At 32.1% G+C, this 13271-nt stretch overlaps 1 protein-coding gene across 3 annotated transcripts; it reads right to left on the reverse strand.

Annotated features, from left to right (window-relative positions):
• Window positions 1–445: 445 nt before the first annotated feature.
• On the reverse strand, window positions 446–8268 carry LOC100252265 (chaperone protein dnaJ 10). Of its 3 annotated transcripts, none has more exons than XM_010666560.3 (10): window positions 7972–8268; window positions 6848–6907; window positions 6418–6500; window positions 6156–6309; window positions 4871–5000; window positions 2881–3039; window positions 2625–2791; window positions 2374–2454; window positions 1901–2041; window positions 446–840 (listed from the first exon to the last, which is right to left on the reverse strand). In XM_010666560.3, exons 1-10 carry the CDS (start codon window positions 8056–8058, stop codon window positions 760–762), a joined length of 1143 nt encoding a protein of 380 aa, XP_010664862.1. In that variant the 5' UTR covers window positions 8059–8268; the 3' UTR covers window positions 446–759. The 3 variants fall into 3 exon arrangements, with proteins under 3 accessions (XP_010664862.1, XP_002279104.1, XP_059590590.1); XM_002279068.4 differs by having other exon boundaries at window positions 2613–2791; XM_059734607.1 differs by lacking the exon at window positions 7972–8268 and adding an exon at window positions 7326–7514 and having other exon boundaries at window positions 2613–2791.
• Between the last annotated feature and the right edge of the window lie 5003 nt (window positions 8269–13271).

Consider the following 13271-nt stretch of genomic DNA (forward strand, 5'->3'; position numbering starts at 1 on the left):
TCCTGTGGATTCGGTTGGATCTGGGTCTTAATTGATTGCAGGTGAAAGTTGCTAGTTGCATCTAAGAATGGTGATATGCATGTCTACTCCTGCAGTGATTTTAAGAATGAACCCAAAATACAGGTGTTATTGTGATCTCTACTGAATTTGTGTTTCTGAGTTACTGAATTTTCAAGGGTTACATAACAAATTTTAAGTTCTCTATGATTGGATATAATATACGGAGAGTTGACTTGACTTATCACCATGGTTGCTTCCAAATGGTAAAGATGGCAAAGCATGTGATAATAGGAGCATACTCCTCCTTGGACCACCATCTCCTTTTGGTTAAACTTTTCATTACCATGACAATTATGTAGGCAATTGTGTTTTGTTTTTCTTAATAACTAATTTATGATTTCCTTTGTCAGACTAAGCAAGTGGTAAAAATTCTGCCACTTTCAAGTTGGGAACAAATTATTGTTAAATAGCAATTCCAGCCTTATGCTATCAGCTGGACCAAATGGCAGGAGGTCAGAAAAACAGAAAATCTATTGAGTAATATTTTTCATAAGATATGGAGGCAATGGCACAAGTACAAAGAAAGAAAAGTACAATGGGAATTCATGGCTTACTCCCTTATCTGACCTTAAAAAGCAGAATGCTCAACTCATGAAGATGTCTTCAGTACATTATGACATTGAGAAGCCAAATTTATGGCCAACAAAACTCATTTGTACTGCCAACTCTCCACAACTTCTGCTATTGCATATCCCCTGGTCATTTGCTTTTGTACACGATTTCTTCATCATCCACATCAAATGCCGGATTGCACAGGCACCTGAAGAGTCTCCCAATGCCCTGCTGATGGAGAAAGTTAAACAAAGTTCATTAGTGATGTATTTTTTTATATGCTCACCTAATCAACCCATTAACATTTGAGTGAACTAGACTTCTAAATTATCTTCTCTGCATCTTTTGAATCATATGGATTTCCCTTTTGTTATATTTTTGTTTAGCAACAGCATGACTTTTATCATGAAAACAAGGGAGATAAAAGGACAAACAAGAAGGAAGTGGTTATGGTCTTATGGGTGAAAGTGATCTCATGACATCAATCTCAACTAATGTACCACCGGCTGTCTTCTACAACCAAAATTCTTATGGACCCTATCCTTCTTAATTTTGAAAACTTGGAGTAACTTGCTTGTAGTCTACACTGTCAAATAGCAGGAGGCCCTATTTTCCTTGATTCAAAGAGGATGATGACATGCGAGGGGTTCATGTGGATGAAAAGAAACTCTCCATTCAAGTTCATTCCCTTTTTGTGCAGGCAACTTTCAAGAAAAATAAACCTGCAGACTGAAGGGATGGTGGAAGAGACCAAGACAAGTCCCATACCCTTGAAAGGACTTGCTGAGCCCTTGCAAATGTTCAAAATCTTCCCCGGTCCTAGCAGTGGAAAGGGACACCAAACCTCTACCATCTTCAAGATGATATTTCTCCCCACTTTGGGAGGGTCAATTTCTCTTCAAAATCTCTATTGAATCTAAAACTTCTAAGATATCTGGAATTTAGATAATGAGTTCTAAGTAGTCCAAAGATGGGAATACTTTCCAAATATGTGACAACAAATTTCCACCTCGATTTGGAAAGCTTAATGCATATTCAAGGACAATCAAAATGGTTCACTGTAAGAGATCTAGGATTACTGGACATTAAAACTCAATGGCAAACAATTCAGTTAGTGAATCAGTTGAGGACCTAGAAAGAAATTATCCACATTCACCGTTACATAAAGCCTTTTCCCTGTGTGTGGATGTGTTTATCTATCATGATGTTTGCAACCGAGCATTTTGGTATTTACGCATAAAAAAAGGTGCATGCATGTAATATAACTCTGGATAATCTTCTAACATGCCTGAGTGATTAGAGGGGTTCGATAGGAAAGTGCTCTTGGTGTATCCTCTTCACCACTGCTATCAGAACTGCTTCCCTCTTCATTTATGTCAGAAACATTTCTACTCTTTGATGTTCCACCACTCCGGGCAAGCTTTTCCCTCTGAAAGAAAGTTAGAAAGCACCATCAGGGCATTAGCTGTGAAATATAAAAACAATTTATTTGAATCATTCTCCGATTAGAGCTCATTTTCTTCTCTATTAATTTTCAGAGTTAAAATCACATTGTTCTCGACCATGTTTATGTATGAATATGTTTACCTTAAACTCCTATTTCCCATAGATCTCTCATGTCTGTTATTAGCATGGGTCATGAAACAAAATTTCAGGAACACACATTTGTATGCCATGTTTGACATAATACCAGGTTTGTATTGATAAATGCTGGCAATTACAAACATAAGATTCTCTGCCAGCTTATAACAGATATTTTACCTGAAATATTTTCCCTAATAATTTCAAAGCGAGAGCACGAGCTTTAAGTTCTTCCTTCTTGACATTATTTTCTTGTAGCACCTGCAAACAATTCAAGAATAATGAGCATGATTTGTCTCTACTTCAGACAGACTATTTTCCAAGCAGATGATAAGAAATTGCACCTCCAAAGACCAACTAAATGTTAAGCAAAAAACCAGCTTCATGAACAAAGGTCAGTTAATGAAAGAGAGATTCACCAGTTGACACACATGTATAAGGGTTACTTCAATGTCCACAACATTTAATTTCCAGAGTGAGTTCATAAGTGTGTCCTTGTTCATCCGTATGTGTGATTCAACATCATTTTCAGGGCCACTACCATCCATTTTAAATTGTCGGCGGATGTCTTCTTGAAGTTGCAGTAACTGAAAAGCACCTGGACTTATTTTCTCAGTAAACTTACCACAGAAAGGATAAAACTTCCAAGGGAAATAGGGGAGTGTGCTCAGGGGTAGTGATATATACCTTTTGCTGCAGTTATCTGTGACTTCCAGAAATGTCCCTTATTACGAACCCACTCAGCCAAAAATGGAACTCCAAGATAAATGACTTTTTTTCCAAGCTCTTGTGCTGCCTGTCTTGCATATACATATCCAATAGTGTGTAAAATATCAGCTCCAAACACTGTGTTTTCAGCATGAGAAAAATAGTTTAGCATCATCAAATGTGCACAAGAACATGCAAATTTGTACACTTACAAACATATAAGTAAATTTAGCATATTTTAGAAAGATAACCAGCATATAAAGGTAGGTGATACAATGACTCACATAAAGTTTCCATATGATGGATTTCATGCAAATTATGGTATGATCAAGTAAATAAACATATTAAGCATTTAGGCGCAAAGTAAGCTAGTGTCTTCCTTGTGATTACCATCAGAAATTTTCATGCTCAATGCTGGGAATTCCAAGTTTGGGACTTACAACTGGCTATGAGATGTGGCTGAGTTGAAGTTGAGGGAGATTCCAAAAGGTACCGAGGACAGATGTATACATAAATGGGAAACTAAAGGCAACTTATGAGACTTGGTCCTTCCCAAGTAAATCCGTGATGAATTTGTGAATCAATTCTTCTTTATTGACCTTTCAAGTTGTATATCTGTTCTAGCTTCTAGATGTCATATAAGTCTCTTGATCTCTTGGGTTATGCCTCCCTCTCAGGAGCCAAGTGGATGATCTGGCAGGGGATAGGATGTCAACAGTTGGATTATTGAAAAGTTTGCCCTTTTTTCCCTCTTTTTTTGTTAGCTCAGAGATAAAGAAATGTTGGGGAATTTTTTATGGTCTTTTTGGTGGATTTCCATCTTAAGCAAAGTAAATTTGTACTCCATCTTTCCTTCACCTGTTTATCTTATCGAGTATGATCTTTGATTTCTGAGAGAACAATAAGCAGCAAATCTAGGCTATTAGTTTTTCATATTTATCAGTTGTAGCTCTAAATAGCTTCTCTTAATACTGTTTTTGTTATGCTAAAAAAATTAAGAGTGAAGAGAAGGGAAATACAGTTGTTGCCCTGTTTGACGTTGGGCAAAATTTATGAGGAATAAGACATATCTTCAGAAATTTTGCTTGCTTATTTATTTTTTTGAAATTCAAAACAAACTTAAATACTTTGTTATTTTGCTAAAAATACCTTTGATAATCAAATTTCAGGAAAAATTTGCAAAGTTGGAACAATAATGAGCCCTTTGCAATTTAGACTCCCCTGATTCTCAATTAAAGTACATGCATATATAATGTATATATAAACTCCAAAGAAACATGTCATGTAAAGCTAGAAGGAAATCTAATATTCATAATAACAAAGAATTAGAAGGGAAAAAAAAACCCAATACAAGCAATAGAAACCACTGTAACTTATGAGGTGCATTATCTCATGAGGCATCAGAAACAGGACTAGTTAACTAATGTGCATCTGAGATATGCTATTCTTCTACTTAAGGTTGACGTACAGATAATAATTTTTAACCATGAGAATTTCAAGATATCCAGATTATATTTTTATTTACTTTGCACAGATTTCAAGAGTAAATATAACAATTCTATACTCTGGTTAAAGCAATCACTACATAGAGTGTGGATGAAGTTCTAGAATATAATTTTTCTTTCTTTATGATAGGCAAATAGGAATGTATTGATCAGTGCCAAGAAAAAAAGGGGGTGCACCCCATGTACACAAGTTCTATACTATAGCATCACCATTTATGTAATTAATCACTATATGGGATGAGGATGTACATCTCATTTGTATAAGCATGAAAAACTAGAAAGAAATAATTCATTAAGAATAAGATATCACCTCGTCCATTTGAGGGCATATACACCTTATCCAGTTCAAAGCAAAATATATAAGAAACAGCCAGAATATAAGCCTGGTCATTATCAACATTTATTCTATATGCTTGCTTGAATAGGAAAAAAGAGCATCAATAAGAAGTAACTGCTTAGTAAACCTGCATCAGAAAGCCGTTTGGCTTCAGATTCTGCACAATGTAAAAATCCTCTTTTGTCACCTTGAACATATTGATTAAGGAAATCTTTTAGTAATCTAGCAAGCCTCTCTTCTCTTTCTTTCTGGACAGCCTTCATTACACGGGTTTATAACAAAATAACTGGAAAAGGTTAGAGAAAGTAATTAAATTGAAACATAGAAGACACTCATGGTTTCAATGATCAAGAGTATAGTTTAAGAAAAGGATAACCTTTTGCTAAAGCAACTCTTCTAAGTAAATTAGAAATACAAGAAGACTAATTTATTTTTGAAAAATCCATAAATGACCATCACAGAATATCATTTTGACACAAGCTTATATTAATTATTCTCTCCAATCTACTGTGGACTTCTCTGATGCATAATAGCAAGTTTATACAAACAGTAAGGGCACAAAAGCCCAACAAACCTGTAATCATAATAGTAAGTTTATACAAACAGCAAATTTTTTAAACTATAATCACAATTTCCGGAAGATTTGGAAACTAATATAATTAATGAATTTCAGAGTTTTATCCCTATTATGTCAATCACAAGGATGAAGGATCACAAGCATCATTTGCAGGATGTGCACCGACTTGTATGTGATAAGGCCTAGGCCAAGCTAATTTAATTGGTTACCGTACCAGCTGAACTCTCAGATTTCTATGTTTACATGCATATACAATGTAGGACAACAGCAGTAATGCAGTACAACTTATACATCATGATAAATTCTGCAACATTTATTATGTGGACTAAAACCATGAGCAGGAAAAGCATCATAGAATATATGTAGTCATAAAAATAGAAGAGCAAAACATGCAAGAAAAATATTTGTAAAAAGATTTTTCAATCAAACAAAAATATAGCAAGTCAAAGGAAAAAAGAATGTATTCAAAGAGATAAATTTAATTTAAAACTTTCACCAAACTGTCTCCAAAATCTTTAATAAAAGTGCTTTATTTTGCCTTGAAAATTTAGCACGACCCAAAATTTAATAAGTAAAAAACTTATACATGGTTGGAAGAAGGTCTATATGAGATCAATTGTGATGTGAATATACTTCAGGAAAAATGAGCACACAACAAACTTAAATTTTCATGGACATCGTCATCTTGGTCAGTTGGTGAAGCTGAGGCATAGAAGGGTAGTTGCAGTATTCACTTGTAAGTGAGTAACTACAGATACGTTATTCTGGATTACTTTATTGGATGAGCCACTTCCAAAGGTAGTTAATGACACAAATGGTGAATATTTGAACATGCCTTTAACTTGTCATGTAATTTTTCAGGATTATCACTTTCTTCAGCTAATTCAGAGGAAGCCATTGATGCCACAGCTAGGTGCCCTATGTAGTTCTCAAAAAGTTCACTTCCAAAAAGAAGAGCAAAGACAGCAGTTGGGTCAAGCATGGTCTCCCTGAAAATTAGAAAACCGTAAGGAAGAAAGGAAATTAACTTGATGCAAATAACCTTAAAGAGGGAACACATGGTGCAACATATATATATGCAAATGTAGAAAGCTTACTTAGATATGCAGTACTTTCCATTTCGATCATACGCATCTCTTTGCATTGGATCACTCAAAACCTGATAAGCTTCACCCAGTACCTGCTTGCATTGAGGATAATTTATTTGCAAACCCTAAGAAGATTGAAACAAATAGAAATGTGATACGGAAAATTAACTTAATCTAAGATTGATTATGACAATTTATGACAGTTAAATTAATGACAAGTTACCACTTCTTGAAATGGTAAAACAGACCTTACTAGAGTTGAAATGTCTAGTTTAAAGCATGATAACAAAATGAAACTCTTTCTAAGTTCATTATTCAGTCTGAAATTTGTATGATTACTTAAAAGAATACTTGGTCCTCCACTTGGTTTTGGGATGAATGAAGGAGAGTAGAGTATTAAGAAGAAGATGATGAACGAATGACAAAGAAGTGAACTTACCTGAAATCGTTCAGCTGCCAAAGGGTCACTCGGATTTTTATCAGGATGAACTTGCTTTGCCTGCACAAATAATAGCAAAAGCTTTGAGAAAGTATTATTCCTGCTTTGAGTAAAAGAAAAAGGAGTATGCATTGTTCTGTAAACCAAACAAGGCCATGGGGTCAATCTATGTCCTACTTCAATCAACATTAAATGGCACAGAGAGAGAGGAAACCCACCATAATGCAGAAACTAACTAAAACCCTATATTCAGGAAATAAAAAAACTTCCTAAACCATAAAAATGGTATTACTCCATAAATTAACATTATCAGACAGATCAGTACCAAATGGCAAAATTCTTAAACTGTAAACTTAGATGATCTTCACCAAACTAGAATATCAGAAAATTCACAAATGTGAATTTCAAGAAACACAATAATCATTGAAATTAAATGCAACAAAAGAAAATTAGGTAAAAAGAAATGGAAAACCCATACAATATTTTAGTTCAAATGAATCTCTAATTCACTCATGTCGAGATTGAAGACAGTTTTGTATAACAGGTTGTGCACTATGCTGCAGGCAGCAAAAATTGTGTGTTTGCCTGACACACTGCTGAGCCCTCAGCGAGAAAGTGCATCCACTATTGAAGGCACACTACATGAATTTCCAAGCACTGAATCAGATCAAGAGAATTCAACCCATTCTGACACTCCAAACAAGGTGTACAAGTATAAATATACCATCATGAAAACGACTCACGATTTAACAATTTTTTTTTTTTAAAAAAAAAAACCCTAAAAATAAGATATTATTTACAACCTACCTAGAAGTGGTTATCTTGCTTTTGAGAGCAAAAAATCATTGGAAAATTATTTTCTTTTGCCCTATTCAACGCAAGAATAGTAGCTGCAATTTGCTAGGCAAAATGATAATCAACTCCAAATTCAATTCTCTTCCTCTTTAACCACCACAAACATCTAGCCCCAATCTATACAACTTCATGTACCCAACAAAAACACCAAGCTCAATCAAATCTTTAACAAATATTTCAACTAAACAAAAAAAAAAAAAAAGCAAGCTGAAACAATAAAAACTATGCAAACTGAGGGAAATCAAAGTTTGAAAAAATCCAATTCAAACCTTAAGATAGTAAGCCTTCCTAATTTCCTCCTCCGAAGCAGTGGGACTAACGCCAAGAACATCGTAATACTCGGTTTCTTTCACCATTCTATGACTAGTCACTGTGCTCTGAAACTTGGTAGCTTTTGGAGATGAAAAGAGAGAGGAAGAAGAAGAAGAAGAAGAAGGAGAAAAAGGAGAAGGAAAAGTGGGGGGTGCGTGAGAGATGGAACCTCACTTGCCTTTCCAGTTCTGCACACATATAAACTAATCCATGAAACCGCTTTTTCGCGGGACAAAAACAGTATTATAACTGTCATTGTTGTGGCGCTGATCATACAGCCTTTCGAATTCCAACCCCCTTTCTACTCAGGTGAGCTGTCGGTGGGCTGGGTTGTGGATTGGTATGGGCCTTTTTTGTGGGTGGGGCCTTCGCAGGGAGCCCACTTGTTGTGTGTGGGCCTTTTAGGATGTCAACAACCCCACTGCATCCCTCTGTGTATTGGGCTGCAGATGTGGGTTTCATGGATGCACAGTGTTGTCTTACGGACGGATTCCAAAATGGGGCCTCTTGTTGGAGAAATCCAACGAATGGGTAAAACGACGTTGGAGGAACCCCACTTTCCCATGCACTTCGAATCCTCCAAACCCACTTTTCCTGGTTTGATTAGTAGGTCAAGTTTTCCCAACTCTTTCATATGGAAATATCGTCTTTGGAAGAAATATTGATTTTATGGTATTTAATGGTCTATTTGACCTTTTTTTTTTATACATGTTTTTAAAAGGGATAACAGATTAAAAAGGATAAAATTCTCTCAATATTGCAAAACTAACCCCCTAATTATTTAAGTCTCAAAAATGACCTAACTTGGACAAAAGTACCCCTCAGCTATCTCTTCAGTCCATTTTCCCTCCAACTCCAATTTTCCCCTGTGCAGTGTCCCTTCCTTACCCTACAAACCCATTTGTTCCATTTGTTAACCTGCAAGAAAGAAATCACGAAGGACTTTTTCGTTCATTACAAAAGAACAAAAATACAACACAACACAAGGAAAAAACATAAAGTAAGTTTCACTGTTTCTTTCTTTTATTTCAGTTTTTCGAACTATACATATGAACCTTCATCCATGAAATGAGAAGAAACCCTAAGTGTCTTATTTTGGTTTTTTATGTATCAACATTGAGTCATCCTTCAATTCTTTATCAATCTCAGAAGACATATGATATTCGGAATAAGAATTGTAAATTGATTTCTGACTATGATTATCAATTCTCTTTTCAACTGTGATGCACAACGGAACAGACAACTTACCATTTGTACAATTTAAACCAATAAAGAAGTTCACATCCCCATCATCAGTTAGTTGTGTAGGACTTGTGCGTATGTTGGCATTGAATACATACTTCATTGAAAGAAAACAATTCGTTAGGTCTAGCTTCAGAATATGATGGACAACCCCTAATAACTCTTTATATGATATAGTTTTCGGGACCTCAATGTCTTTACCTTTACTTCCTTCGAAATAGAAAACATTTTCATCTCGTAGCAATTCTCATTCATATAAAAGCATTATTCCTACTTTATCAACCACTGAAATAACAAAATAATTCAATTATTGACATCAACATACAATATTAGAATATTTTTTAGTTACATCATAGCATTACCATCAATAAGTAGGTATCAATTTTTAAAAACTCATTCATTATTAAATACATATTATTTCATTACACATATTTATTTTTTTAATAAACAACAAATAAATAATATTATTAATCATCTTTACTACCTCAAATAATACCAATAATGCTATAGAAATAAAATTTATATAGTTATTAAATAAATTTAAATATTGTAACTCTCAACTATTTTAAACAATAAAAATATATTTATTTACTAAAAGATTAGTTATGTTGTAATTCATTTAATTTCAAGAGTAATTTGCAAATGATTCAACTCAAATTGAGTATAATTAAATAAAATAACAATAATATAATGTTACTATAAAATAACTATATATAATCTTAACTTATGTCAAGTTCAACTTAATATCCGTAAGGTTTTGGTATATAACTAAAAGAGATAATTTTATATATTATATCAAAACCCTATTAACACGTATAATTACATCTATATAAAGAACAAATAAACAAACAATACCAAAACCATCATAAAATTCCATAAGTTTTATTTCTTACCATCATTTGATTTTTCCAAATGGACAATGCTTCTCCACACTACACTTTTTAAGCTGATTGTTTCCTTCTTTTAACCCATTTTTTTCATGGTTGTAAATGATATTAAAAAAATTATAACAATTTCAAATTTATTTAAATATTTACTACATCTCATTAAATGTTTAAAAATATTCAATAAATAAAACATGAAAAAAAAAATGGAAATAAAATAAAATAAACGTATACTGTTTATTCAGTCATAACTTTAAGCGTTTTAAGTTGAAGAAATTTGAAGAGAAACTATGTGTGAAACTTGAAGAAATGTACTGAAAAGAGAGAAATGAGAATAACATGAGAAAATGAAAAAAAAATAAGGAGAAAGTGGAAAAAAGAATAAAAAAATGGTGAAGGAAGGGAAATAAAATTAGAATGGGAGGGAAAAGAGAGTTGATGTAGCTAGAGGGGTATTTTTTTTGTCCAGATTAGGTCATTTTGGAGGCTATTAAAAGTGGGGGGTTAGTTTTACAATATTGAGGGATTTTTGTCCCTTGTAATTAGTTATCCCTTTTTAAAAACTGTTTCTAGTTGGAGAACAATTGTTTTAGTATTTTATAAAAATTAGAATATTTAATAAGGTGTTTTTAAAAATAATTTTTCTATTTTGATTTTATAAAAACGTAAATTCAATTTATATAATATTAATCAAATTTAATTTAAGTCTTATAAAAATGAAAATATTTTTGTAATTAAAAATAAAGAAAAAAATAAATAGATATTAACTTAGTAATATTATAATAAAAGCATAAATAGTAATATTATAATAAAATAATAAATTATACTTTTTATAAAATTATTTTATTATATGTTAGAAAAATATGGATACTAACATCTTCATAAAAACATAATTGATTTTTTTTTATTAAAAATGAATAATAATAGTAATAATAATTTTAAAATAATAATTGTTAATAATATTATATTTGAAATGAATAGCAAATTAGGTTTAATTTTTTTTAACATATAGTTGAACCAATTTTTTCATTATATGTACACATTTAGTATTCAATTACAAACATAATATTCTGGCATGTTTTGATTTAATCTATAATTAATTGTATTGGTTTTTGAATTCCAAATTATTCTTTAAAATTAAAAGATTCTTGAAAGAATTTAAATTATTAATTATGTTTTACTTAATTTAAAATTTATCTACTCAAGTGAGAAAATATATAGTTGTGTGTCTAAAAGAAGTAGTAAAGTCATGATTCATAATATATTGGTTTTGGTCTATTATTTTTTTTAAAGTGATTAGATATATTTTTTGAATTCTAATTTGTTTTTAAAAAAATGTTAAAAAAGAAATAATAGAGACATTATGAACCAATTCTTATCCATGAATTTTTAGTATCAATGGGTTCACTATTTGGGTTTTAAATTATTTTTAAATATGACTAAACTTGTTAATTAATCCAACTCATTAAGTCTTATTCAATTTAGAGTTTAGTTGTCTAGTAAAAATAATCGAAAAAAATATTATTCTAAGTAGTAGAAAAACAATATAGTCATTTTAGACAAATTTTTGTTTATAATTTTTTTTGTATTAATTAGATCATATTTGAGTTTTAAGTTATTTTTTAAAATTACTAGTCTCGTACCATTAATTCTTATTTGATTTGGAGTTTATTTATCTAAAAAAAAATTGTAAAAATATAATATATGTAAAGAAAAAACTAACTTAATAATTTAAAATAAATTTTAATTTATGACTTTCTATTGTTATTAAGTTTCATGATTTTGTTTTTGAGTTTCAAATTATTTTTGAAAATTAGTAAATTTTAGGTATAAAGTATAGTTTGATTTAAAATTTATTTTCTTAATTAAAAATTTCACAAGTTTCAGAAAAAGACAAATAATTTAAAAGAAAATTATATTTAAAAATTTTCAGTATCAATAATAGATTGTAGAGAGAGAAGAAAACTGATATTATTTTCATTTTTATTTTAAATTTAGTTTATGTTTTTTAATTTCTCAATGTTTTTATTTATTTATAATTTTTAAAAATTGGTGAAAACAATTTTTATTTATTCTCCAAAAAATCGTTTCCTATTTCACTTTTTTTTTTTTTTAACTGAAAAAATTGAAAATAAAGAATAACACCCAATAATGTGATGAATTTTAAAATATAGTTTTTAAAAACAGAAAATTGTTTTTTAATCATTCCACCAAACATACTCTCATTTAGATTTTGCTAATTATTTAATGAAGATGGGATGGTCGTACATAGTCACCATGTCAGAAATTGTGTACCCTCGATTGATTCGAACAATGGAATCCGTTCGCATGAAACCAAAAATTGGCATAAGATCGAAGGTTTTTCTAGGGGTCGTAAAAAGGGCGTTTAACCTGCCGTTTTTGGAATACTCTTGAGCGCCTCCACCATATGATCGAAAAACATCTTTGTACCAGAATGACGACATCATAATGATGTATCCTTTCCCGAGGCCTTTTTGGCTGAGGGCATTTAGGTAAGAAGACTAGTCAATATTTGATACATTATTTTCTAGCACATTAAACAGTGCTATGAGCAAGTCCTCTGTTTACCGTAAAGGATGTTCAAGGACTTTCGTGGTGAGCTTCAGAAACCAGCCCAAAGTAAAGCAGCTAGGCATTCATGATACATACAATAAAGGGACACGCTTAGTAGGATGCAGTTCAAGGAGGTAGACACTGGCTTGTGAGTACCCAAGGGCAAGAATACGAAGACAGGAAAGAAAAAGAAAGCTCCAGGACCAGCAGGAACAGTTGAGATGCACGAGGTGGCCCTTCAAGAGGAGGGTGAGATGGTCCACATGGAGCAGGAGGAGACACATCAAGAGAATAATTGTGTAGTGATTACTGGAACTTCCATTTATAACTCTTGGAATACATTTGTGAGGTTGTCAATTATTGAGAATAATTTACATCCTTGAAAAAGAGCATTCATTCATTTCTTCAAAGTACTTTACCCAGCTGGCATAACCCATTTAGGGCATCTTAACACCAGCTATTCCTTGTATTGTTCTTCATTTTAAGCTAGTGGTTATAATCTTGAGAGAATTCATTACTGTACTTTGAGGGAGAGTGAATTGGCTAAGAGAGAGAAC

Source organism: Vitis vinifera, chromosome 18 (genome assembly GCF_030704535.1).
Source record: "Vitis vinifera cultivar Pinot Noir 40024 chromosome 18, ASM3070453v1".
NCBI classification, from domain to species: Eukaryota; Viridiplantae; Streptophyta; class Magnoliopsida; order Vitales; family Vitaceae; genus Vitis; species Vitis vinifera.